Here is a 27,127-nt window from a genome sequence, read left to right as displayed (position 1 = left end):
TTACTACTCACATCAGACCATCCTGGGGGGGCCACACAAATTGAGGGTCGCCTGCTGCAAAAACGGCTTCAAAATACACAGCTGATCCAGGACAAACCAGGACAGAGCACCACTCAGGACCTGGCCGAAACTTCAGAGCTATCCTGATGTGCATATGGGTCGGGGAGGGTGGTGCCCCCTTTTGGGACACCTGTTGCCCCTCCAAGTCTAGGCTCCACCGCTCTGCCTGCTCCTTGGCTGTGGCTCAGTGCACAGGGGCTCCGAGGAGATGGGACGGAGGGAAGGATGAAGGGAGTACACCTCCTGTGGTTCACAGCAGGCTGGAGATGCCCCCTGCCCCCAGCCCTGGGTAAGGGTACCAGGGCCTTACTATTTCTGGGATATAAGGCACAACTCCATAGGATTCCTATACCCTGTCTTCAAATATCCTCACATCATCCAGTTGGAGGATGCCGTTTCTGGCCGCCACCCTGACTAATCCAGACACCAGTCAGGCTCTCATTAAATATCCAGGTATTCATTATGCCTTTGAACCAAGGTGCTTGACATCTTGTAAACATGGACGTGAAAAGACCCCTACCCTAGAGCAAGCCACAGACCACGTGGAGGATCCCTGTCAGAACTCCCAGGCCTGACCCCCTCAGTCTCTAGGATGGGGGAGCCTTCTAGAGCACAAGTTTAGGGAATGGAGGATTCCTAGAAGGCCTGTCTTTCTGGGCTCCCCTGTCCAGTGGGCGAGTACTCTCTTGCCCACAGAAAGCAGGGGTCTGCACAGCCTTGGGTCTTGGGCGCGAGAATTGGCTATTCCAGTGGACTTTTTTTTTTTTTTTTAAGTAGGCTCCACATGCCCAGTGTGGAGCCCAGCGCAGGGCCTGAACTCACTAGAGGACCCTGAGATCAAGACCTGAGCTGAAAATCAAGAGTCCGACACTTAACCCACTGAGCCGGTAGGTGTCCCTCCAGGGGATTTCCATTCTAGGGGAACCCCCTGGAGAGGGAGGGCTGGGAATTGCTACGTCCAGCTGTCCCCAGGAGGGAGCAAGACTGGGAGAGTCAAAGGGCCTGTGGTTGGGTTTTGGCACTGGCCTTGTAACAGTTTGGAGTCAACACTGGCGACGGAGTTCACAAGAGGCTGTAAAACGAGATGGAATGTAACCAGAAAGGCTATGGGCATGTCCACTGTCCTCTGAGTAACTGTGGTCATGGGGCCCCACTCACATGTCTTTTGGTCTCATTCAGAGGTCTCAGGAGAGCTCTTGAAAGTGTCTGGAATGTGTGCCTGGCACGGCTGCCAGCTCCCCAGGGAGACAGGAGGCCCAGGCATGCTCGGTTCTGCACCAGGCCCAGCTGCCGCTCTCTTCTGCACGCTGACCCAGCCCTCCCGACACTCGCTCGCCACCCACCGGGGCTCCTAAAAAGTGTCTGTTGCAGGGCTCCAAGGTTCCTGCCATCACGCCTCTTCTAGATGAGATGCACGAGCAGGGCGGAACAGGCTGAGCCCAGGACCAAGCCCAAGCACAAATAGAAGGACATCACCACCCCTGTGGCCTCGGCCAGCTCGCGAGGCACGATCTTTGGCCCGTACATGAGCGCCAGCGTGCTGAGGTAGCCGTTGCTGAGCCCGAGCAGGGAGGTGAAGAGCACCGGGTAGAGGTCGGACTGGAAGAGCACCGTGTGCAGGTGGATGCGGGGCTGATAGTTGCAGAACATGAAGAGGGGGAGGAGGCAGGTCCGGAGGAGCACCAGCCCGGGGAGCACCTTGCTCCTGGGCCCCGGCACCTGAATCCAGGCTGTGACCTGCCGGCCACACAGGTCGGCGAAGTTATACAGGAGGAAGGTGGTGAGGGGGACGAAGAACCTGGTGGTCCACGGCGAGCCCGAGCCCTTGTCGAGGGACTCGATGTTGGTGGAGATGGCAGGGAAGACGAGGCTGGTGATGAAGAAGAGGTAGACGACACAGAAGCCCAGGCCGGCGGTCTTCTTTAGGATGGGGCGAAGGGGTGGTATAGAGGAGTCACGGGATCTGAAGGCTGCCAAGGGGGCGCTGGGGGAGTCCTGGGGTGGCTGCTCTTCCCCAGAAAACACATGGGCTGGCCAAACAGGTCTCAGGTAGAACCTGCAGAGGGAGAGGGCTCATGGTCAGAGGGCCCCAGAAAGCAGGGTCACTTTGGAGTTCTGGGGACATGGGCAAGGGACCCATAGGCCTGGTGCATGAAGCCTCAGGAAGCCCTCAGACATACGTGTGCCCAGGCAGCCACAGGGAGACCCGCACAGTCCTTGGTCTGCCCATCCTGGTACTGCCTGAAAGGTTGGCCATGAGCAGGGACAGAGGGAAGCAGCACTAATGGCCACGTAGTTAGCCATTGTTTTCATTTTGCTTTGGGGAAGACATGGAGATAAAATAGCACTTTAAATATAATTTTTAAAATTATAAAAATAGCACAAGCTTGATGCAATGAACTCAAAATACAGAAAGAAAATGGTTGACTAGAATGAGGACGGCCACCTGTCTGGTCTCACTCCTTGGAGGTCCGGATGGTTAAAAATCTGGTGTGTATGGCTCCGTGGATGGGCAAACGTCCCCTCTCCCCCCACCACGTGTCCTTCCTAATTCTGTTTCTTAAGCAAAAGGGGTCAAACTTATACACATTGCAAAACTTCCCGCAACAGGGCAATTCCTAAATCAATTATATAAATAATGTATACAAATGTGTTACATAACAGCCCAAATAACATGCATAACTATGATATACACATGCATGCCCATAATTGCATCTAGAACAGTATCTCGTGGCCAACTGTTAATATGGAGACACGTGACTCAATGCCTCTCTGCTGGGTGGCATACTTCATTGTATGCATATGCAATGTAACCGCTCCCCCGCTGACGGACATTAAGGTTAGCTCCAATCTCTCTCTACTATGAATAATGGTGCAATGAAGAGTCCCACACAGCCTTGCGCCTGTATGCTAGGACTTCAGTAGACCAGATTTCTAGAGAAGGAACTTCTGGATCAAAACGTTTGTTTGTGTCTTTCAATGGAATATTATGCAGCCATCAAAGATCCAGAAGTCTTGCCATTTGCGATGACGTGGATGGAACTAGAGGGTATTATGCTGAGCGAAATAAGTCAATCAGAGAAAGACAATTATATCATCTCACTGATATGTGGAATTTGAGAAACAAGACAGAGGGTCACAGGGAAAGAGAGCAAAAAAATGAAAACAAAATGAAACCAGAGAGGGAGACAAACCATAAGAGACTCTTAATCTCGGGAAACAAGCTGAGGGCTGCTGGAGGGGAGGGGGTGGGAGGGATGGGGTGGCTTGGGGATGGACAACGGGGAGGGTATGTGCTATGGTGAGTGCCGTGAATTGTGTAAGACTGATGAATCACAGACCTGTACCCCTGAAACAAATAATACATTATATGTTTTTTTTTTTAAAAAAAGCTTTTCTTTAAAATTTTGGTAGCTGTCAGTAAATTACTCTCCAAATAGGTAAAACCAATCTGTCTCTGCTCTGTACCACTCCCCTGCCCCATCTCCAGTCACCAGCCCTGTTAATCTTTATGCGGTCATTGGTTTCTTCAAAAACACTGACCACAAATTATAACCATTGGGTTAGTTTATGTTTTATCATTTGGCTCCTTTGTTAAAAGACAGCTCCCTGGGGCAAGTACCATGTTTGCCTATTTCCAGCTAGATCACCACACACAGAGTAACTCTTTGAAATAGAATTATAACTAATAAGTCTATAAAGGTATCTTCCTTCCATATCCTCAACACTGATATAATCAATATTTTCAATTTCTGCTACTTTCACCAGAGTAGAAGACACTTAGGTGGCTGGGCCTTGCCATCTTGCTGTGTGACCTTGCCTGAGTCACTCAACCTCTCTGGGCCTCAGATGCTGAAAGCCAGGAGACATAGGCTGACCACAGGACCACATCCTAAACAGAAAGCTTGGTGTGGGGTTGGGAGAACAGTAGCTCAGTGATGGCTGGGTTCTGGTATCAGCCCCCCCCTGTTTCCCCATGTGACATTAGGCCAGGCATGCCCCTCTCTGAGCTCAGTTTCCTCCTCTGTAAGATAGAGGGGTCCTGCAGCCGTGAGCTTCTGAGGCCCCCACCAGACCGCCCATCCTAAGTGCTAACAGGTAATAATCGAGTCGGTAGGAGGGCTCCTCCTCCAAACCACTTTCACGTGTGATGCTGAGCCGGGGAATGCAGACTTGAACTCTGTCTTGTTCCACAACCGCTATTTAGGGGAAGGAGTAGTCTTACTTCCCCTTCTACTCAGCGGCAGATCCCGGCCTGAAGTCAGCTCTCAGAGGGCTCCACGCCAAGTTCCCCTGGTCAAACCTCTTCCTCATCAAGCTCTTCCACCTCTGTCTCCCATCACCCTCCCCGATCAGCAGCCCCTGGCACTGCCTGGGGGTCCGTTCCTCCTGGGGGCAGCACCCATGGGCTCCCTTTTAACTAGGATTTAGTCTGAGCAGCCCCAGGAGCATGGCTGCCTCCAAAGCTCCTTCCTCTGATGTGTTTCTGTAAACCAGGAGTCTTGACCAAAGTTTTAATCAGCAGAGAAGAAGCTTCCATGGGACAAGCATAGCCCATGGGTGTTCTCTGTCTCACAGGCTCAGCTAGAAAGGGTTTTGTGAGGATTTCAGCTGGAAAGTGAGATTAGAAACTAAGGTGACCAACTGTCCCATTTGCTGAGACTTTCCCGGGTTTAGCACTGAAAGCCCCTCATCCTCAGAATCCCTCAGTCCCAGGCGAATAGGGAAGGTTGGCCACCCCACTGGAGACACACCCGTGTGAAGCACCATGAAACAGGACACAGAGACACAGCAGGAGTGCTGGGACCCTCCTGCCTTCTGCCCATTCCGTGACTCAAAAATGGTGCAAAAATGGTGCACAGCTCTGGAAACAAATCCAGTTCAAACCCGGGTCTGCGACTTACTAGGTGAGCAACCTGGGCACGTCTATTAGCTGACAAAGCCTCGGTTTCCTCATCTGTAAAATGGGGAAGGGCGGTAACAACTGCACACAGAAAAAGTGAAGAAAAGACACACAGGCGTAAGGCTGAGCTCAGCACCTCCAGACAACATGGGTCCCCAAGGGAAAGGGCAGAGCTAGGACCTGGGCCTCCCCAGCTCTGCCAGCTTGCCCACTGTGCGGTCACAGGCTGGCCCCCTGGCCTTCTCAGGCTCTGTTTCTTCACCTGCAGAACAGGGCAAATGATTCCTGCCTCTCCTACATAAAATATGATAATGAATCAGGAAATGCCTTGACAAGAATAAAATGAGAGAAAAAGTTGAGGGCTGTTGTTAAAAGAGCAGCAAGAAACACGAAAGAAGTGCGAGAAGAGGTGGGGAGAGAGGCCTGGGAAGACAGTGGGTACAAAGAAGCAGAGCGGGGGGAACATCCCGACGGTGAGGGGGGCCTCACCTGGCGTACTCCAGCCTCGGCAGCAGCAGGTAGAGCACGACGCAGAGCCCGAGGAAGACGTCTGCCGTCAGGAAGAAGGCCAGGGTGCTGTCCGTGACGTCGCTGGATGCCGCCAGGTCTACCAGCAGGGCCACGGCACTGATGGTGCCCCCCATGGCTCCTCCTGCAGGGAGCACAGGAGGCCGTGGAGATGGAGGGGGGGGGGTGGGCCCACCTCCCTGCGACTCGGGCATGCCCCTGTCCGCTCAGCCTTACTCTCCCTGCTTGACAGAGATGCTGTAGTCCTTAGGGGGCCCTGACGCCCAGCAGACACAGGGGGCTGGGCAGCCGTGAGCTCTGAGTCTAAGAGGGTATCAGAGGTCATGTCCCCACCCCAGGTTCCCATTGATGGGCCTGTGGGAGCTGCAGCCTGAGGGGGCAAACACCCTCCAGAGTTTCACCTTCACCTCCATCTCATTTACCACCCTTCTTCTAGGGTCAGCAGTTTTCCACTGAGGGGTGGGACTTCTCAGAGAGCTCCTCTCTAGTGCCCTCAGCCCAAGCCACCACCAAGCAAACTAGGTCAGAGGTTCAGGGAATGTTCTGGCACAGGCCCACCTGTGGCTCTGAGCAACACCACCCCATCCCGGGAGTCCTCATCGGTTACAGAAACCCTGTGTCACCCGCCTGAGAGCTCACGGAGCTGACCTTGTACCCTGTGGGAAGTGTGGCACACATGCACGTGAATGTGGTTGCACATACAGCACACACACGTGCTCACACTTTCTCATACACACTCACACACACACACACTGCTGTGCTATAACACTCTTCCACACAAACAAACTCACAGTCACATGGAGTCACCCTCCCACATGGAATGTTCTCTCTGGCCAAGGGCTTTGCCATGTGACCCATGTGAAAACATGTCACCACCATTGACCACTACCAACAGAGGAGGTGACACAACTTAGTGGACCCACAGCTTCGGGAGCCAAACAGGTGTACCTCTCTCTGACCCTTGACCCTGCGGCTTGTTCACTGCGACTGCGGAGGCTAACATGACGCCCTGGAACCCTAGTTTGCTGGTCTGTAAATTGGGACTAACAAGCCCTGCCTTGAACAGCTGCTGTGAGGCCTGAGCTCATGTCTGAAAAGGGCCCATACATAGTCGGTTTTCGACAAGTGTCGGTCCCCTTCTTGGCTGCAATCACACTGTCACTTCTGGGAGGCGGGGTGGGGAGATGGGGGGATGGACCTTACTTCCCTGTTGAACCCTCACAACTGTGGGTAGTCAACCTGTGCTAGGCAAGACTCAGAGGTTAGACACGGCTGTGCGTGCCCCCAAGTCATTTACTCCTCTCTGCCTCTGTTTCATTGGCTGGAAAATGGAGCTAATACTCGTCCTCCATCCCCCGAGGTCTGGTGAGTACATTGCACTGCCTGGCTGAATGAATGAGTCTGCCTGCATTGACAGCCAGGAGGCCAGGATACCGATTCTCAGGGAGACAAGGAGGTGGGTGATTGCAGACAGCAACAACAAAGCTTTCTGTGCAGGCAGGGACAGCCCTGTCATTGTCACGCAGATGTGACCAGGTGGCACTCTCTGCTGGGTGCTGCCCAGAGCAGGAGCCAAGAGCAATGGTTGAGGGCCTCATCCACACTCTGCCTGACCCTTCTGTGGCTTTGCTGGGAACAGCCCACCGCCTCCCACCACAGATCCTTCCTCCCTAACCTCCCTGTGAGCTTTATTCGCCCAGGCAGGGCCAGAGATCGGGATCTGAAAGGACAGCAAAGAGATCAAGGTTAGCACAACGAAGACAAAGAGCAGACTCTGGAACACCTGAGTCCCATCCTGATTCTACCTCTTCTGGCTGTGTGGCCTTCAGCAAGTCACTGAACCTCTCTGTGCTTCCGTGTCCTCAGCTGTAAGATGGGGATGTTACTAATGCCCACATCAAAGGCCTCTTATGAAGATAAAAAGGATCCTGAGCCCGAAAGCCTTGAGAATGGTGCCCGGCACAGAGAAGTGCTTATGAACCTCTCAGATTCCTGATTAGGTGTTTGGCTATTTCTGTCCTTCCTACATCAAAGCAGCAACAACAGGGTAAACCCCTCGCCAAGAGGGTGCCAGCTTCAGAGAAGCTGTAATCCCCACCTGGATGTTTAGTAAGAACTGGAGCTCAATTTGAGTAAGACACTTGCCGGCTGCCTGAGGAAGAGATCTTAACATCACCGCCTATTGATTTCCCTCTCTCTCCCCAACTTGTAGGGAATTTACAATATTATCATCAACAACAAACCAGGCCTCCGGGAGCTCATCTTTCATGACTCCCTACTTTTATCTCATCAGTTATGGAAATACATGCAAATGAGGGGTTTAAAAAAACACCAGTACAAAACAAATGAATTGTTCCTCGGATGCCTACACACGCAGAATTCACAGATGGGTTCCTCTGGTCCAGAAATAACGAGGGCTGGGGAGATGGCGTTGGGGCCTCTGGGAGCTGGGGCCACCTTGGATTTTCCAGGGTGAGGGGTGCCTGCCTGATGGCTCCTCCCAACCCCCTGCAGAGTGATGACACTGGTTTAGGGCCTGGGGTAATCAGTACCGAAGTGTGAGAGCCGGACTTCTCCACTTTTTCAAACATGGAATTTCTGAAAAATTCACAAGAGAGTCCCCTTTTTGAGAAGATTCCCCAGGTGGCCCGATGAACCCAAAGGACCCCCTGCTAGCATAAATGGTGGGTTTGGTCACTGTAGACAGGTAGCCAGCAAGGTGGTTGTAAGGAAAAATACATCTGTCGGCAAGATGGAGGGAGATGAGGGGTTTCTCTCTGAGACTCAGGTGACAGATGAGATCACATCCAGTGCTTGGAGGCCATTTCCCTCAGGCTAGGCATGTCCTTCTCAAAGCTCTGCTACAGGCATATTGACTGTACTCAAGAAACTTAGCCACGGGCCCACTTTCATTTTACTTTAGACCCAAGGATTTCCCCGGACAGAGCCAAAAGCCTAAACTTCTGTCCAAAATGGCAAACTGACTTGAGCTTACAACTGAACTCTGATCTGCAGGTAGGAACACCTCCAGTGCTGAGCTGAGAAGGGATGGGAGGCTCGGGGGAGAGATATGGATCTACTAGTGATGTTCATGGACACAGAAGAGATTCTGTGTGAAATTCTTTTCAAGTGGGCAAATGCTTATAACCCTCCTTCACACAACAGGGACATGCTCGGACGCTGAACACAGCCGCTGAGTTCCCAGTCTCGCGTTAAGGGACGGTGGTCTTCTGTGAAAGCACAGATTCTTACTGACCCTCCTCCTTTTTTTCTTGTTGGGACATCTGAGCGAGGGAACAGAGCTGCTAAAGGCCTGGACCATGGGCTTAGGATCAGCATCAAACTTCAGCCAAAGGAGCTGACCCAAGTGGTGCATCTGTGTTTCCAGAGACGGCCAAAGTTCAGGGTCATGCAGGTGCTTATTTGCTAGGCTATCGGCTCCCAAGAGGCTGGGTCTGTTCATCTCTGAATCCCTGGCACATAGTAGGTCTTCTATAAAATGAGAAAGGAAGAAAAGGGGGAGAAGCTAAGAGGAAGGCAAAGGAAAGAGAAGGCAGGGGACAGGAGAAGGCGAGGGAACGAGGAGGAAGGGAAGAAAGGAATGCTGTTGCAGGAGATGCACTTGGTAGACGGATGTGTTTGCCGTAAGGGACTACAACTGGCTTCCCTCCCAGCTGCTCTTCTCACAGGATGATTTTCATGCTCTCCCGCTGATGCATGTGGGTCTGTGTTCTCTCCCCTGAAAGGCCCGTGGGCTTATGGCTAAGGTGGGCGTTGGCCATAAATGGCTTCCACATCTAAGCTATGAAAGGAAATAATGTTTCTGCCTGGGACTCCTGGGATGCTCACTCTGGTGACCCAGGCACCATGACCTGGGGAAGCCCAACAGGCCGTGCCAAGACCCCGGTAGAGAGGAGCCCCCAAGCCCCAGGCCCCAGTTCCTCAGAGTGGGCCCTCCAGCCGGGCTCTGCTCTATCGGCTAATGCCGTGCAGGGCAGAGGAGAGCTCAGCTGTCCCTGCCTACTCCTGCCCAGGTTGCAGATCTGTGAGCCAAAGACATGACTCCTATCGTTCGAAGCCACTAAGTTTTGGGGTGCTTTGTTACCCAATAATAGTGCAAATAGAGCTAACACTTATTGCCTTTTCTGGAAGGGTCACTGCATGTCCCTCTGCATGACCCCCCAGGTAGACTAACCTGGTCGGCTGTCTGGAGGCCGGCTCTTACCTGATATCAGTGCCTGGGAATTCCTCATGGGGAAGGAACCTGTCATGCCGAAGACACTGCTATTGAAGATGGTGGAGGTCCCGCTGAGGATCGCCATGCAGATGATGGTGACAGCAAAGAAGCCATAGGTCCAGGAGGAGGTGTCCACCTTCACTAGTGCAGTCATCACCAAGAAGATGGCCAGCATGATAGTCAGCGAGGCCAGCACACGGACTTGAATCGGAACCCTGGACGGGGTGGAGGGATGCCAGAAGCGGTCACAGATCCCCTTGGGCTGGTGGGGAAGGTTCTTAAGGGACACTCTGCAGCCGGGTGGCCTGGGCCTGAATCCTGCCTTCCTGGCTCACTAGCTGTGTGGCCTTGGGTCAGTGACTCAGTCTCTCTGGTTTTAGTTCCTGTGTCTGTACAGCAGGAAGGAGGATGGATCCACCTGTAGGGGTGGTGGTGAGGGTCTCTGGAAGGGAGCATGTGGAGTGCAGGGGACAGCATCAGCTCAGGGCAAATGCTCAGTGGATATTGCTTCTTTTCATCTTGCTGTGAGGTTCAAGGACAGGTCTCAAGGCAAGCCCGTGCTCTCAAGCTGAGCTCCCACTGGCTTTGGCTAGTGTTTCAACAAAGTCACCACCCTCTGGGCTTCCTTCTCCCAAAACTTAGCAGTGGCGGGAGGAGGGAGACGAGCAGTAAACCAACACCATCGTCATCACAGAGCAATCGCCCAGATAGTACTAAATTCGTGCCAAGTACCCTTCGGAAAGTTTCTACATGCTGACTTGTTGCCTTCTCACGCCAGCCCTGCAAGACAGGCCCTCTGACCGTCCTGCAGGTAACAAGGAAGGAAACTGAGGTCAGAGATGCTAAAGAAGTTGCTCAAGGTCACTCACTGTGACCCCGAGACGACTGGCTCCAGGTCTGTACTCTCAGAAGGACACTCTATGGCCTCCCTGGAAGGAAGGGAATCTGGGTGATCCAGAACAGGCAAGGGCAGAAGGATTCTCCTGCGACGGTTTCAGCTGTCACGGGCAGCCGCTGACGCCAAGCCAGAGCAGCCCTGGGCCAGCCCCACACCCACAATGCAAACCACACGCTCCTCTGGGCCCCCCACCGCCCAGATGCTTCCCTTAGGGGAGAAGCGGGGAAGGTTGGCTCTCCAGGAAACTGCACATTCTTATTCCAGGGAGAGAGAATATCATGGAAAGGGGCTGTTTAAATCATCAGATTAGACTAAGCTTTAAGCCGGATTGGATATTTGGTTAATTTTCCTGTGAGCCAGTGGGTGGGGGCTGGGAGAAAAGCCAGATTAGTTATACACACATAAAAAAAAATTTTTTTTATAAAAAAGAAAGACCTGAAAGGTTTAAAAAAAAAATGTATCTACCTATATATGTACATAAATAGGTGTGAAATGATGAGCATGAGAAGCAAGGATTTTTCAAAGTGTTTTTGCGGCTTCAGGGTAACTGGAGTTTTCTCTGATCTTAGTTCTGATCCTTGCTGGAGGGAGGGCAGGTGCCACCTCTGCTGCGTAAAGGGTAGAGGGAAGCCTGCGGGTGTAAAGGGGCAGTTCAAGGTCTCGGTGTGATTCCACGGGGAGCAGGGGAAGAGAACCCAGGTCGGCTGAGCCTCCGCCCAGAACCATCTGCCAACATGCATTCTCTCTGGTGCCTGTTACGCAAACATTTATCAGATAGTTCCGGTGTGTCAAGCCACCTGCTGTGTGACCCCGGCCCCGCACAGGCATTTTGCTTTAGTGTGCACAGTGCTCCATTGGGAGGGCCCCAGGGCATTCTGGGTGCATCCAAAGGGGTACAAAACCCAGCCTGAGGGTCACACAGTCTTTCTGGAGGAGGTACCCAAGCTGGAGTATAAGGAGTGTTGGGATGTGAGGGCATGTGTCTGGTGAGAAGGGACACGGCACATGCAGGGACCTGGCCTTGGACTGCAGGCGAGATCGAGAGCAGAGGCTGGAGGGAAGTGGAGCCCTATCCTGGAGGGCCAGGTCCAGCTTCTGAGTGCCAAGGCTTGACCCTCAGGGCAGGGTGTAGGATGCATGTGCAGGTTTCGTCTGCCAGCATTCTTTCCCTGAGGCACACTCTTTCTTCCACGCCAACTTGTTCTGGAGAGGTGGCTGGCCACCTTGTCCACCCTGGCCAAGCCACAGATGATGGACACATGATGACTTGGTCTGGGGTAACTGGAGTGTCTTATGCCACAGGGGCAGGTCACTGGTTTGGGTTTGGGATTAGCATGTGAGCCAGGCAGGGCCAGTGAGGGCCCTCCAGGACTGAAAGGTGGAGAGAAGTTCCTTCCCTGCCTGACCGTGTTGGGAGCTGCTGGTTGTCACCTGGCCAGCTGCATGGAGAGAGACCACATTTGGGATGAAGCCAGGCAGACATACACAGAGCCCAGGGACAGTGCAAGAGGACAGCCCTGGGCACATACACGATCTCCTAGATCCAGCAATGTGTGACTATGTGTGGCAGCAGCCCTGATTTTAATTTTCCAGGTCAAGAATGAGAAAACCCTTTTTGTGTCTCTGTTGTTTGTTACCAAGAATGTTAACTCACACAAAGAGGCACATCAAGGCTTCTAGCTGGTGGTTGACCTGCCCATGCACCACCCCTCTACCTCGCCTTCCACACTGGGTCCCAGAGTCCCCAGGCAAGTCAAGCTCGGTCTCTTCCTGTGGGAGCTGGTTTGGTAAGACATCCTTTATTGGCTGCCTTCCCCTCTCATCCCGCCCCTCCATTCTCCTACCTTCACCTCCCAAGTAAAGGGCTCACACTTCAAATCCCTGTTGCAGGGGCTGTTTCTGGGGAACTCCGCACCATGATGCATCTTCCCAGGGGCTGCAGGGGCCTCATCCTGGGCAGGAGCTGGGAGGCAACCAGGTAGAGTGCCTGGACCCCTGTGGGCCCAGAGTATCTAGTGTAAGTGCACACCAGCAGTCCTGGAGGCTGGTGGTTAGGCCTACCTCTGACGCTCGGGCTGGTTCTCCACACTCAGCCGGGTTGCACAGTGCCCTCCACTCTTTCCCAGCAGCTGAAGCTGCCCCATGCCCCAAAGATAAGAGCCAGCAAGAGCTCAGAACCTGGGTTAGCATAACGTTCCCATTTACAATTGTAAATATTAAGATAGTTACGGAGAGAGAGGGTGGCGACCGAGGCCGAAAAGCTTTACCAGATACCTGGGGCAAGAAGGAGGCCCAGGGCAAACTAGAGACAGGAGGAGTGCCACCAGGACAGTGCTCTGTCTTGTTTTCCCCTGCCCTTCCCAGGGTGGACAGAGGGCCTGGGAGGGACCTGGTGAGTCCCTGATAGACCACACAAACTGACAGGCAAGGCTTATTAACAGTGGAGGGAGACTTTCTGCTTCTTGACCTCCCAAGCATGGCAGGCAGACCACTGGAAATACTGAGTTTCCAGCCAGCCTCAGGTGTCGGCTCTGCCTCTAACCACCTCCTCCCAGTCCCGGTGAAGATGAATCCATGCCAGGAATGCTGATGGTGTCCCAGGAGCTCTCTGGCGCCTGTCCCAACAAGGTAATTAGTTGCCCCTACAGGAAGGTTGCTCTGGAGGGAGCTGGGGGACTGCTCGCCCAGCACCCCCAGGGCGGTGGGAGGTGAGGAGGTAAATGCCAAAGGCAGGCCAGGAGCAACAGAGTCCCTGCAGGTCCCTCCCCTGCATGGGCCTCCTCCTTGCCAGCAAATCACCTGCCACATGACCCATTCTGCCCCAAGTCCTCAGGGGTCCTCCATGGGGCTCTCTTCAATGCCCACGAAGCTTTATGAGATGTGCTACACCGAACCCACCCCACGTGCAATAACGGGGGCATGCTGGCCTCTCTCTGCTTCTTCCACCTGGGCCGAGAAAGTGGCCGGGGGGACAGGGACATCGTCAAGATGATAGAGACAGTCTAGACAAGGGCTGCCCTGGTGTCAAGGGTTTTGCTCTGGAACAGGGGATGGCCGAGATGACTGCTTCGGCCCCGGGACCCTGGGCAGGCCACAGGAATGTGAGATTCTGGGCAAGGGCCAGGGCTGCCAGCTCCCCTCCCCCTTGTTCAGGACCCCAGGGGACTGATTTCTTCATAAGTCTCTCAAATGTAAATTCTACTCATAAGTATTTATGATGCTACAGATTTAACATAATAAAACACTTGGAGATTATGGATGAGCCAGTCAGAGAAAGCCAGGGTTCTCCAGGAGGGGAGAAAAGGAGACGTTTCAATCTCGCACATTAAATAAAAAACAGCTTAGCCGCAAACCATCTTCCCACAGCCCAGAAACAGACGGAGGCCCGCAAGCGTTCCCCACATTGCCTTCATCCCTCTCTTACAGGGAGGAGGGCAAGGGCAGGCCCTGAGGTGGGCTGAAACTTCTGGAAGAAGCCCTATAGTGCTGAGCCTTCGCAGCCAGCTCCCTGCCTGACTTTGGGAGGGTGGCTACCTGGGCGGTCCCCTGTCCCCACTGCAGGCAGACCTAGACCTCCTTTACCACCTCCTTCCTTCCAGCTTCCTGAAGCCAGGGCAGAAGGCTCTGAGGTGTGGCTCTGGCCACAGGGAGGAGCTGGGGGACCCAGACGTTCCAAGTACAAGTGTGGGGCAAGGAGGGTCCCAGTTCCCACCTGGACTCACCCTGTGAATTTGACCTCTGTGTGCCTATCTTCCCATCTGTAAAGCAAGGTACTGAGTTTCCTGCTCTCCAGCTGTTGGGAGGGTTAAAGGAGACAAAGCTCTAAGGGGTAGGAGTGCTCTGAAGTGCTACCGAGTGTCCTGAGCGCCAACCTTCCCTATTGCTGACCACTGTCCCAGGCCGGCTTCTGGCCTGCTGGATCTCATGCCAGCCTGGGCCACCCCGCACTGGTCCTGTGGTCTTGGGTATAGCTCCTGACTCCTCCCTGGAAAGGCGCTCATGTTAGGGCCTCCCTCTCGGGTTATTGTGTGTCACCACGCATCACCCCTTGTTATAGTTCAGACACTGACACCCGATCTAGAAGGGGGTGGGGGCTCTCACTTACATGAGCCCGGGCTATCTCCGATGGACAAACCTGTGTCCCCAGGCTAGCCAGGCAAGTGGACAGAGAGGGTCATGAGAAAGTCTTAGAAAGGAGTGGGTGGTGAGAGACCAAGGGGCCCTCCACCACCTTGGCTGTCACTCCCTCTTCCTCATCCTTCTCCTTTCTGTTCCCTTCCCTTCTTCCTGCCTTCTCTCCTGCAGCTCTTCCCTCCAGGGACCAGGAGTGTGGAGGGAACACTGGGCCCTGCTCTGAGTTCCATTCTTCCACTCATTCCTCCTGGGGGATGGGTGCTCTGGAGATTGTGCCCCACCTTTGAGGACACGGAGGGTAGCCCCATGTGCCGGGGAAGGCAGGAGGAGGCAAGGTGAGGGTCAGCAGGCTTATCTCAAGGCCATCTGAGCCCCATTGTGCTCTTTGCCCTTACAGCCTGTACTTTGGTTTTAAAACGGGTGCAAATTCTTTGCCTCTCCTTCCATCGACAGGTGGGTCTACATCCCCTCGAAACCAAGAGACCTTGGGGAGTGCTTGCCCAGCCAAGTCCGGCTTAAGTGACACCGTGCGGCCACAGAGACTAGCTTACAGAAACCATGTAGCTTCTGCCTTGCTTGTTCAAGCACCTGCTCTTCAGCCACGAGACGGAAAGTCCTACTACCTGAGACCACCGTGCAAGAGACCATGGGGAGGGGAGACGAGAGAAGAAGGAGATGGGGGCCAGAGAAGGGCCAGCAGCTCCAGCCGCACTGTCTGCGACCACATGGGAGGCAGGAAGACAGAGCTGCCAACTAGTCCAATGACGCCCAGATCGTGAGACAGACTCATTACTGTTAGTGTTTAAACTGCGACCACGCTTGGGGATCACTTGAATGCCACGGCAGATAATTGCAATAGCCCCATTGCATAATATGTTTGGAAGGACCAGTCTATCCAGGCTTAGCCCACTTGCTGCTTCTCTCCTCCTGTGCTCAGAGCAGACCCCATCCATCAGTCCCAGCACACTGCCTGAGGCAAGACCTGCCTCGGAGACCTGTTCCACCAGACATCCAGGCCAGCACTGCAAAGTTAGCAGAGCTGGGTAAACCTGATTGGCCAGCAGGGATCTAAGGTTCCAGGCGGCTGGGCCCAGAGGAGCCCAGGTTCCTATTGGTAGCTTAGGGGAAATGTGGGCCAAGGAGCTAGGGCTAGTGCTCCTGCAAACCTCAATGGAGAAGAAGAGTCCCCCGGTGGAGTCTAAGGGCCATGCTAACTTGCCTGGCTGTCTCCTGCATCATTTCTTCTGCCACAGCGCAGCCATGGGGCTCTCTCCCAACCCCTACTCTAACACAGTGTCAGGAGGTCCCCACAGGGCCTCTATGAGTAGTCAGCACATTAGCTGGCAGCCCATTCCATGGAGCGAGAGCCAGAATCATGGGGAGCCAGGCTCTTGACACTCTCAGACTGCTTGCAGGTGGGTCCATCAGTTAAGTGTCTGACTGTTGATTTCAGCTCAGGTCATGATCTCAGGGTTGTGGGATCGAGTTCTGCGTTGGGCTCTATACTCAGTAGAGTCTGCTTGTCCGTCCCGCTCTGCTCCTCCCTGCCGGCTCTCCCCACCTCTATCTCTAAAATAAATACATTTTAAAAATCTTAAAAAAGATCAGCTTCCACAGGTCTTGCCCACCCCTCCCCCCGGGCCCACCCCCACCATCCATATGCTGGCCTCTGGCCACACTGTCTGCAACTCAGGCAGCTGGTAACAGACAGGCTCCCCAGATGGAAAAGGAGGAAGAGGAGGGTCCCCACATGCCTCCTGCTGGCTGCTGACACAGGGTCCTAGCATGTGGCTGGGAAGTGAAAGTCCAGCTTCCGGTCCTGGCTTCCCTCGACGGGGCCCTGGCTTGCCCATCTGACCTTTCGGTCTTTCCTGCCGGACTCCTGCTTGGGGACCTGCCCCTGCAGTGGCTGAAAACCAACAGCCCACACCAGCAACCATGAGCAAGAGGCACTGGGAGAGGGCTGGAGGCACAGGGCAGGGCTGGCAGAGGGAGGGACATGGCCTACCTGTTGACGAGCAGGAAGTTCGCCATGAGGCACAGCACATTGGAGACGGTGGAGGCAACGGTCAGGTAGCTCTCAAAGTAGTTCTGCAAGCACAGAAGTGAGGGGGCTGCTGATGTCACGGCGGATGGACGGGAGGGCTCCCTGAAGAGCAGAGACCACGCCCCTCCCCTCCCCACTGTCTTCAGAAACCAGCGCGTGATGGACAGGTCTGCTCCAAGATGGTGTGGCCCCGCCCCATGGTGACCTATGACCACTCACTAGGTCCCTAAACAGACACCAATACAAGCCATGCGAAGTGCTGAGGACGTAAGTCAGGATATGACATTGTCCCTGCCCTCAGAGAGGCTCCTAACGGTCTGCAGCCCATGCTCTCCCCTCCTTTACCTGTCCCACCCACGGACAGCCAGTGTGGAAAGGACCCAACTGTGAGCACGTGCACAAGGTCAGACTGCGTCCTGCCAGCCTGTTCTGCCTCTTGCCAGATTTCAGTGATCCAAATGCGCTTTGTTATGACCCAACCACATTCCAGTGTTCTTGCCACCAAGTGAGGCCTCTTAGAACTACACCAACCCTGAAGTCAGACACTTTGTTCTGACTCTGGATTTGCCCCCTGAGGAGAGATGCTCCCCTGAGGTCAAGTGGGAAATGGCTGCTAGACTGGCTGAGAGAAGAGAAAAGGGCATTTTTTTTCTGGAAGCAGGTGCCGAGTACTCCAGACGAAGCATGCAGGAGACCACACGATGAAGAGCTCCTGATCAGAACATGCGGGAATTTATGGCTAAAGAAACTATACGGCAATTGTGCCCGGTTCTCCAAACTCGGAACTGTCCACTCACTAGGACAGATGTTACTGCGTATCCATTATTCCTCAATATACCTGTCTTTAAAAAAAAAAAAAAAATCAGGAAGGGTTGACTTATCTTGGCTTGGGTCATTGTCAAGTCATGAACCCCAGGTTGGTACTGATTGCGGGTTCTAAGCCATGAGAACAGATCACACATATTAAGCATTTCCTGTGTGCCTTTTTATTAAATACACTGTTCACTCTGAAAAAGGCTTTTTATTAAATACACTGTTCACTCTGAAAAAGAAAAAAGCAGCTGTGAGCGTTCTCCTCTGGAAAGCTCACAAAATTGGACTTAACTGAGGCAGTGTTTTGAGTCACAAACGTGCCAAGTGCAAGAGACAGGCGTGCAAAAGCCTCACCAACGCACAGAGCACTGTGGCAGTTGTACGGATCACGACAAAGAATGAGACACGTCTCCCGGCCACTAAGAAGGAAGCATCCCACTGGGAGTGTAAGATAGAGTGTGAAGGTATTTTCATCTCAAAACACCACGGGGAGAGATGTCAGAATTTTGTGGGTTTTTTCTTTTGTTTGTTTGTTTGTTTTGTCAAATCAGAGGTAGGAGTGGTGAGTTTTAGAAGGGGTTCTGGGTCAGGGAGTGGGACCAGGATCACGTGAGAGAATGGGAAGGAGTACAGGTTTGGGGAAAAGTCCCAGAGGAGGTGGGATCTGAGTCAGACCTTGATACGGACAGTCAGATCTGTCCTTTCTGGGGGAGTCTGATTGCAATATGGAGCCCACAAGAGAAAGATATCATAATGAGCTCCTTCTGGTCTGAAACTGATTGTTCCAGGGTCCCTTTTTAAAGCCTGCAGAGTGCTTTGTGGTCTTTGAAATCTGCACCCTGAATATCAGGTAGTGGTGGCCGTGCAATTAAAATGGTAATCACAGCGACTGTGGGCCATCAACCATGAGCCTTGGAAATAGCCTCCCTCCTTTGAGGTGCCACCTCATTGTTCCCGCCCTGATGGGCTCAGTAGAGCCTGGACTGGCCCGAGGCACTCAGTCAATTACGTCTTGACACAGTGGCTGAGCCTACGTGAGGCCAGGCAGGCAGAAGCCATGGAGAAAGGCCCCCAGGAAGAAGCAGCCGCAGGTGGGGGCCAACCAAGACAGCCCCGAATCTGAGCCTCCCTCCCCACCCCGACGGGGGTCCCTTCAATTCAGTGGCTGCTCACTCGTTCCATGCAAGTCTACGAACAACCACTGCATGGGACGCAGAATCTCTGTCTTTGTTTTTTTTTGAGCAGGCTTGGGTTCCCTGAACATTTCAGGAATGGGGATTTTCTAGGTAATTGAATGTTCTGGTTTGTTGATATTTAAGCAGAGAATTGTCCTTTTAATGGTGGAAAGCTTTTTAAATATTGACAACGGAGTAAGGCTGGAGTAAGGCTCTGCCTCCCTTTCTGTTGACGGAGCCCATTTTCTTGGCTTTTCAAAGAACATGCAGGAGGGGCGGAATGGACTGGACCGTGGCCTGTTTCTCTGCTGGGGGCTGTAGACGGTTGCGTAGGCTGACTCAGCACACCCCATGGAGTTTTGGTTTTGTTTTTTTTTAAACTTAGTTCCTGATATAAACCTGTTGGGGGGCAGTGTGTAACTTATTTGATGTTTTTGCCTGTAAGCAGAGTTCTAACAAAATGTGGTGGGCAGACTCTCTAAGGGGCCCCCACAGTCCCAGCCTCCTGTGCTCACGCCCTTGTATGGGATGCCCTCTGCTAAGTGTGGGTGGGACCTGCGACTTGCTTCTAGCCAAGAGAATACGGCAAAGGGGCGGCCATACACAACGATGCATATGGGACAACGTTACCCGAGATGTAGCACCTGTCTTGTTGGACCCCCTTTTTTCCCTCCCTTAATGGCTCTGAGGATGCAAGTAGCCATCAGGGGAACCCCAAGTGGCAAGAACTACAGGTGACCCCTGGTTGCTCAGAGAGATTTCTGGCCAACATCCAGCAAGAAACCGAAGCTCTCAGTCCTACGACTGCAAGGAACTGGATTCTGCCGACAACTCAAGGAAGCCTGGACGTGGCCCTTCTCCAACTGAGCCTCCAGGGAGACTGCAGCCCCAGCTAAGCCCTTGATTGTGGCTGTGTACGACCCAGAGACGAGAACTCCATCCAGCCGTGCCTGGATTCCTGGCCCACAGACACTGTGAGATAGTAACTGTGTGTCATGTTAACCCTCTGGAGTGTGTAGCATTTTGTTACACGGCAATACATCCTTAATGAATGAGGGTTATGGGCAGCTGAGTTCCTATCTATCCTAAAAACTATCCAGAGTTTTTTTGCATGTTGCTGACTTCTTGTAGTTTACATTCAGTTTCTTGATGAAGACAGGGCTAGCTCACTGTGATCTTGCCAGATGTAAAGACCAATGTATCTGCCCATGAGGGAAACAAAGTTTATACCTGTGGACAGCAGTCCCCTTAGCCTTTCCTCATCGAATCCTTTGCTGAAATCAGGCTCATTTTGTGCCGATTCCAAGAAACAGGACTTAGCTTCTGTGCCACCCCAGATCTGCTCACTGCCTGTCCCTCGGGCCATGTGCCTTGCCACTCAGTCCCACGGTCATAAAGCCACTGCTGACCCTGCCCCCAGAAAAGGAGGTGACTCCTACGGAGAGACCCCTGTGCCGCGCACTGCCCGGGGTCAGGTGATACTCTCTGAAGTGGGGACAGGAAAAGCCCCAGGACATATGCTTTGACCAAAGAGAGGCAGGAAATGGGAAGGAGACAAGAGATAAACTTCTTGACTTTCTTCTCCCCCAGTCAACTGGTCTGTGATGCGGTGGCCCCATGTGGCTTCATGTGGCTTCTCCAGATGCATGCGGGGCACCCGAGCATCCAGCTGTGTTTTGTTGCAAAGCTGTGGCCAGCCTGCATCTGCTCTCTCCCATCCCTGCCTCACTTCTCTTTTCCCTCACTCTTGCTTCCCTAGGACGGTGCACATGAGATGGTATTCACAAATAATGGGTGGCCTTGGGCTCCTTTCTAAGAAGCATTCAGCAGTGAAGGCTCTAGTTTCCATCCTGGACTGTGCCCTTGGCAGACCAGTAGCTGGCCTTTCCTTCCTGGGTTTCTCATTTGCCTGCAAGGGATGTTGGGGCCCACTTCTCCCATTTTATTCCAGGCGATGCAAAAACATTTGAATATTGGTTCAAAGACATTGGTAACCATCCTGCCCCCTCCAAAGCAATCCGTCTTCACCATCCCATAGGGCGATCTCATGTCATGTAACGTGTGGGAAGGATTCATGCCACAATTTGCCTGCACTTGGGCCTGGTTCCTAGGAGCTCCCTTGAGAGGCTCTGTTGTTATTACCACACCATGTGCCCCACATGATTGATGAACATGGCCTCTACCTCCCGAGGGGGACCCAAAGACCCCAAAGGCCAGTGCCGGCCATGCAGGAGTGGAGGGACAAGGAGAGCCCCGGGGCAGGGGCACTGGGCCACCTCGCGTGAAGGTAGAGGCTACGCCTTGCACACCCACAGGGAGCGCCAATCCTGAAGCAATGAGATGAATGAAACCCCTCACGGCCGTGCCACAACGCAGCCCTGTTTCTTACAGTCCACGGAAAACCTACGTCCTGGGGGGTCCTTCCCACAGGTAGGAGACACTGTGATGCAACAAGCAGACAGGGCTGGAAGATGGGTGGGAGCTGCAGGGCAGGGCACGATGGGATGACGAGGCCTCTCGGAGTGGGGTTCTCTGCCTTGGCCGTCAGGAGCCTCAGAGGCTGGTCATCCTACGGCTGTCTGACTGGCCGGCAGCCGCTGCCCACCCAATCAGCAACCTGTCCCGTGGTTCCCTGAAGATGCGGCCACCCCCGTGTGCCCCGCACCATGCTGGTGGCTTGGTGTATGCTCTCTGGGAGCTCGTTGCCTGGCACCATCCTGCAGCTAGAGCGCAGGGGACACAAGGTATGGAGGAAGGAAGGAGGGGTCTGGGGGTGCTTCCCACAAGAGACCCTCTTGGACCGCTGCCTGAACAGTTGGGGGAAGTTTGCTAGATGGATATGGGGAGGCGGGGAGAAAGCCTGCACTCCGTTGGCGGGAGCAGCACATTCAAAGGCCCGGAGGGTTGCTTCCTTGCCAATTACGACTCAGACCCAAGCACCTTTGTTAGAACAGACTTCCCGAGGCCTTCCTTGGCATCGACAGGAATCAGATGTACTGTGCAGTGCATTCAACCCAGACATCCCAGGACAGGCGGCCACGGAGCCACGGCACTCACCCCTCCCTTTCAGGGTGCTGATGGGGAACAGCAGTCCCACCAGTCACTGTTCCGAATTCGCCAGCCTGATGGGAGGCGAGGCCCAGCTGAGGAAGAAAGAGGAAAACTTCTGCTCCTTGTGTGTCTCCTCCAAGCTCCCTGCCCTCCACCATCTCCCAGCAGGCTGCAATTCCCTGGGGCTTGGGCAGGGCTCAGCCCCCAGGTACCTGGTCATGCTGGTCCCACTAAAGTCATCCTTGGCATGGGGCAGGTAAGCCAAGTGGTGGCACAGAAGCCCCACAGAGTGCCAGGGAACTGCCACGGAACAAAATGGCCCCCAGAGACCCCAGTCCCTTTGCTCTTAACACAGCCTGTAAGGGAAGGCAGAGCTAGGTTTGCTCCCATTTTATAGATAAGAAGCCTGAGGCTAACAGGTGGATGAACCACACAGAAGTGCCTACCTGGCATGTGCTGGTGGCAGATCTTTTGATGCAGGGCAGGGTTGGGGGGACATTTAGCCACTCTAGCTGAGGGAGCCCACCCCACAGATGCACAGGCTCAAACACTGTCCCTGGGATTGCGCCATGACACTGAGGACCCAGTAGCCAGCACTGGCAGCCTACGGGCCTTCCCAGCTGTGAGTAGCTGTCAGCTGTAGACTCCAGGGTCCCATCAGGGCGGTGTCTTCCCTCTGCCCCAACCCTCATGCATGGGTGACCTGCCCACGCCAGCAAATGATGGGGTTTGATTTCTCTTCCCTCTGCAGTTCACTCTCTGCTCCTTAAACTCCACGGTCCATTCCCCAGGCCATTTCTACAGGGCGATGGTTCTGAGTAGAGTTAAAAGGAAAAAGATTTGGAGAAGAGCCCTTGCTTCTGTCAGCCACCCGAAATGGACAGACATGGTCCGCTGCGGAGCACAGAGCACGGTCCAGAGGACATGAGCATCGGGAAGATCCAGGCAGGCTTCCAGCTTACCCCTCACCCCTACCTGGGCTGACTCCCCACAGAGCCCTGCCCCACCCCCAGGCCCAGCGGAGGTGGGACTCAAAACCCAGACCCCCGGTAGGGCGGGGTGCCTGGCAGGTGTAGGGGAGCCCCACTCTGGCCTGGGTGCGGGACGCCTGATCCCCTGGTGATGGAGATGGGAAAGTCATGTTCATCTGTTCCACTCTGGCCTGGCTTAAGAACACAGCAAAGGGGAGAGCTGCTCTTCAAACACAATTTAAAAATCCACCAGAGCCAGCTGGCCAGATGTGAGGCCCATTTTATGAGAGGGGGAACATTTCCCCTCCTCCGCCACGCTGAGCGGCTTCATGCTAAGCATCTCTTCTGGAAGAATTTAATTCCGGGCTCAGCGTCCAGGTAAAGAGGTTTCTTCGGGCAGGGAGGCCCCGAAATGAGCCCGTTTATCTCTGGCAGGCCCCGGTTTAAGCTGCTTCTCCCCTGAATGCTATTTGGGCACTTTGAAATAAGTGCAGCAAATTAGTCACGAGCTGCGGCAGGCTAACCCGCAGCCCAGCGGCTCGGAGGCTGCCACGTACAGCCCCCACCTCGAGAGCTCGTGCGGCAGAGGCAGCTGGCTCCTGCGGGGCGAGAAAAAGCGATTCAGGCCCGGGGGTGGCAGCTCGAGGCAGCAAAGCGTTACCTGGATCACAGGGGCATGAAATTAGCAGCCGCGAGCAGGCTGGAGCCAAGAATAGTTTGCTGCTGCAAACTTGCTGCCTTCTGATCGCCGAGCTCTCTGGTCTGGGCTGTGGCAGGGAGGCGCCCTTCCCTGGCATTAGCCAGGAAGGGAGCAGAAGGCAGGTGTTCCCCAGGGGTGCAGCTGGAGCCCTGTCGTTAGGTTCCGAGGCCCTGTGTTCGGGGACACTGGCCCAGGAAAGCTAATTGGGTTGTTGATGAGCTGGAAGATGCCTGTTCCAGGGCCTGGACAGGTGAGGGACACGGGAGCCCCCATCTACCCAGGTATGATAGGTGGTGAGAAGCCCAAAGGCAGAGCAAAGCTGGGTCAGAATCAGACAGGTAAGGCCCTGAAAGATGCTAGCCAGACAGACCCAGCTATCAGACCTGTGCACACGGCTCCAGGCTCTAATAGCAGTCCACTAACTCTTGGCCTCGTGGACCATCTTCGGCCCCGGCTCCCTAGGGCCTCTATAAATCTTGGTCTTTAGTGGCCCGGAGGCCCTCATTAGCCTGCAATCCTTTTTTACACCTTCCTGGAATCCCTGCCAGAAGATACGCAGAGTTGCGAGATTGACTGGAATGAGCCTCCCTACGGGCCCTGCCTCTGTGTAGAACCCTGTGGAGGACACCTTTTCTCCCCCAGCCTTTGCTGACTTCCACGAGCACCATGAATGCTCACCCTCCATGCTTGCATTTTCTCTCTCTCCTTCACTGCTGAAGGAGCTATAATAGAGCCTGGTTGGGCGGGGGCGGGGGGGTGCTGATGTTGGTGACGGTGAAGGAGCTGATGTTTGGACCTGAGGATAGGCCAGGCGAGGGGCGAGGGGAAAAGCATTCTGGACAGAGGGAACAGCATGTGGTTGGCCCCAAAGCAGGAGTGAGTTTGGTGTGTTGGAGCACCGGGCAAACCAGGCTGATCCTGGAGTAAGGGGGAGAGTGGGGAGACTGGGCTGGAGGCAGGGGCAGGCTGGGGCGAACAGGCTGGGGTCGGAATTTGGATCTTATTCTAAGTGCGATGGGAAGCTACTGCTGGACCCTAAGCGGCTGGGAAACTTGGTACTGGTGCACAGTCACCGAGCCCTCCCCACGCTCTGCTGTTCTGAGGCCTGGTCATGTATTCACTCCCCTGATCCTTACAGCACCCTCCCAGGGACCAGTCCTGTTACAGATGAGGAAACTGAGGCTCAGAGAGGTCAGACACTTGCCCGAAGTTACACAGCTCAAACCCACCTGGCCCAGTAGACAGCCTTTCCATTTTATATCTTAGAGAGACCACCTCTGCAGCCTCTGTGGACCCTGGTTTGCAGGGGTGCCCTGGGAGCCAGTGGCCAGGAAGGCTAGGGCTGGGGAGCTGGCCATGGAGAAGGCAACCAGAGGTATCTGAGATGTTTGGGAAGGTGGAATCAACAAAACTTGCTGACAGACCGAGAGTGGGGGTGGAGGACTGAGGAACACAAAGGGGACCCCTGAAATTTCAAGCACGGCTGACCTGTTATCAGCAGCATGCACAACTAACTGGGCAGCAGAGGGCGTCTGCCCCAGTGTCACCTAGGTCTGCCCTAAAATAGTTCCATCACAATCCCGAACCCCTGAGTGTGAGACCCCGATGCCCAATCCCGGGAGCCCTGCTCCCGTTCCCCTCTCCTCGCTAGTCCAGTGCCAGAGAGGCCCTCCACAAACACAGATTAACTCACCAGTCTGCACGTTTTCGCTGAACTCAATAGATATTCTAGGCACATGGGATCCAGCCCAAGTTTCTGCTTCCAAGGAACGGATGGTCTGGTCAAGAGACGGTCGGTGAATGCATACACAAACACACAATGTCAGGCAGTGATCCACGTTCCAAATAGAAATTCAGCACAGTAGGTCCCTCTCTAACAGATCTTGGAACACTAGTCGGGAAAGACCTGCAAGGGAGTGTCTGGTCCAGGGGTGAGCAGTCAACTGCCCCCAGGGCCAAACCAGCCCACCTCCATTTTTATAAATACTAGAAACTGGTCAGGCCCATTTGCTTATGGATTATCCATGGTGCAGAGCAGAGTAGCTGCAACAGAGATCACATGCCATCTGGCCGTTTGCAGAGAAAGTTTGCCAACCTCCACCAAGTTTCTTAGTTAAGGAAATAGAGTCCTAAGTCACCCAGCAAATTTGAAACACGGTAAGAAACAGAACCAGCTCTCCCAAATCTCAGGTCTTTCCACTATGGGAGATGAATGTGGAAAACGGAAACAGGAATTCTGCCGACCCTCTGCCCCACCCCTCCACCAAACCCCACCCGAACAAGGCAAGCTGGTCTTTGATTTTCAGCCTTTCTATTCCCCTACCCAAACTTCAGGCTGTAACCTCAGCAGGCAGAGAAATGGCTCAGAACCAGTTCAAGGGAGGAGTCAGAGTCACAGGGAGCCTTGTCAGTCCACACGCAAGGGACACCAACCCCTGGGGGGTGGCCACTGATGCGGGACTCGGTCACTGCTGATGCTCGGGCCGGGCTGTCCTTCCTCTTCTGCAGCCTGACCACATGGCCAGGGCGAGGAGGAAGAGGAGGCCTTCCAAGAAGACTCCTCACTTACCCACACAGCCCTTGCCAGAAGGGGCGGCTTTTGCACCCCCCAGAGGGCCGACATGTTTTGGTGTCCCAGGGTGGAAAGCGGGAAACAGGGCCCAGGCAGACGACATGTGGGTAAAGAGGAGGTGGTCTGGGGGTGCGCCAGCTGCTCTCCATAGGAGGAAACCCAGGAAAACCACAGGAAGAGGGAGAAGAGGGAGTCCTGAGAAGACCCAACCAGCACTTGCTTACCCAACATACTTGCAGAGAGAGGCTGAAGCCCCAGGCTCCCAGGCTGCCGCAGGCCTCAAGTGAGTGCGGGTGTGCACACGCAGAGGACCCCCGAAAGGCCAGCTCGGACCCCTCCCCAGCCCTTGCCGCCACCGCATGATGACACCTGCAACGAAGGCACCTGGCGAAGACTGATCTGACTCTGCTCTCCGGATACACTCGATGATCAATCACGTTAAGGAGACACTCGAGCACTTAAGGCCCAGGCCATGTTCTAATTTGTCGAGGAAATCGCCTCTGGATTCCAAGGACGAGTGTGGAAGGAAGCAAAATCGAAGGGAGAGCGGGGTGGGGTGGGAGCGATCGATAGTCCGGGGGGCCAGCGAGCAAGGCACGGAGGGGCAGCGGAAGCCGTGAGCACACACAGAGAAAATAAAAAGAGAATTTGAGAAGTCGAGGGCACTGAAGGCATGACTGCAGCATTTCTAGTCGGGCTTTTTCTCTCCCTTTGCAAGACACAACAAGAGCTGAACACAGAAGAAAAAGCCATCACAGGTATATTTATTGGGAATGGCATGCTGGCTGGGTCTGCAGTTAGAATCAGAGGGTGGACAAGGGAATAAAAAAATGACTCACTTTTGGTTTTAATTTTTTAAAATGGTTTGAGAGCAGCCATCCCACTAGCCCAAACCACTGGGCAGCTGCAGGGTGGGACCAACCCTCTCTGCCCCTCGGCCACTCACCCATGCCCTGGGCAGGAAACCTGGAGACCCCTGGACTGCCTCTGCCATCTCCCCGTCCAGGAGGACAGGGCTCAGATCAAATCCTGCCTTGA

General features: G+C 54.1%; 1 protein-coding gene across 2 annotated transcripts in view; it reads right to left on the bottom strand.

The window, feature by feature from the left end:
• Window positions 1–876: 876 nt before the first annotated feature.
• Window positions 877–27,127, bottom strand: part of SLC29A3 (solute carrier family 29 member 3) — a 37,010-nt gene continuing 10,759 nt past the window's right edge. The window contains exons 1-5 of one of the 2 annotated variants that reach the window (XM_044239711.1): window positions 25,211–25,288; window positions 16,769–16,851; window positions 9,717–9,943; window positions 5,453–5,615; window positions 877–2,116 (exon numbers count right to left, since the gene is read on the bottom strand). In XM_044239711.1, coding sequence (XP_044095646.1) covers window positions 1,462–2,116; window positions 5,453–5,615; window positions 9,717–9,943; window positions 16,769–16,851; window positions 25,211–25,255 — 1,173 coding nt within the window. In that variant the 5' untranslated portion in view covers window positions 25,256–25,288 and the 3' untranslated portion in view covers window positions 877–1,461. Of the gene's footprint in view, window positions 2,117–5,452; window positions 5,616–9,716; window positions 9,944–16,768; window positions 16,852–25,210; window positions 25,289–27,127 lie in introns of those variants that run through there. The other variant, XM_044239710.1, reaches the window with a different exon arrangement.

Source organism: Neovison vison, chromosome 2, assembly GCF_020171115.1.
Source record: "Neovison vison isolate M4711 chromosome 2, ASM_NN_V1, whole genome shotgun sequence".
Lineage (NCBI taxonomy): Eukaryota > Metazoa > Chordata > Mammalia > Carnivora > Mustelidae > Neogale > Neogale vison.
The sequence above is the reverse complement of the archived record's forward strand: the minus strand, read 5'-3'. Positions and strand labels throughout refer to the sequence as shown.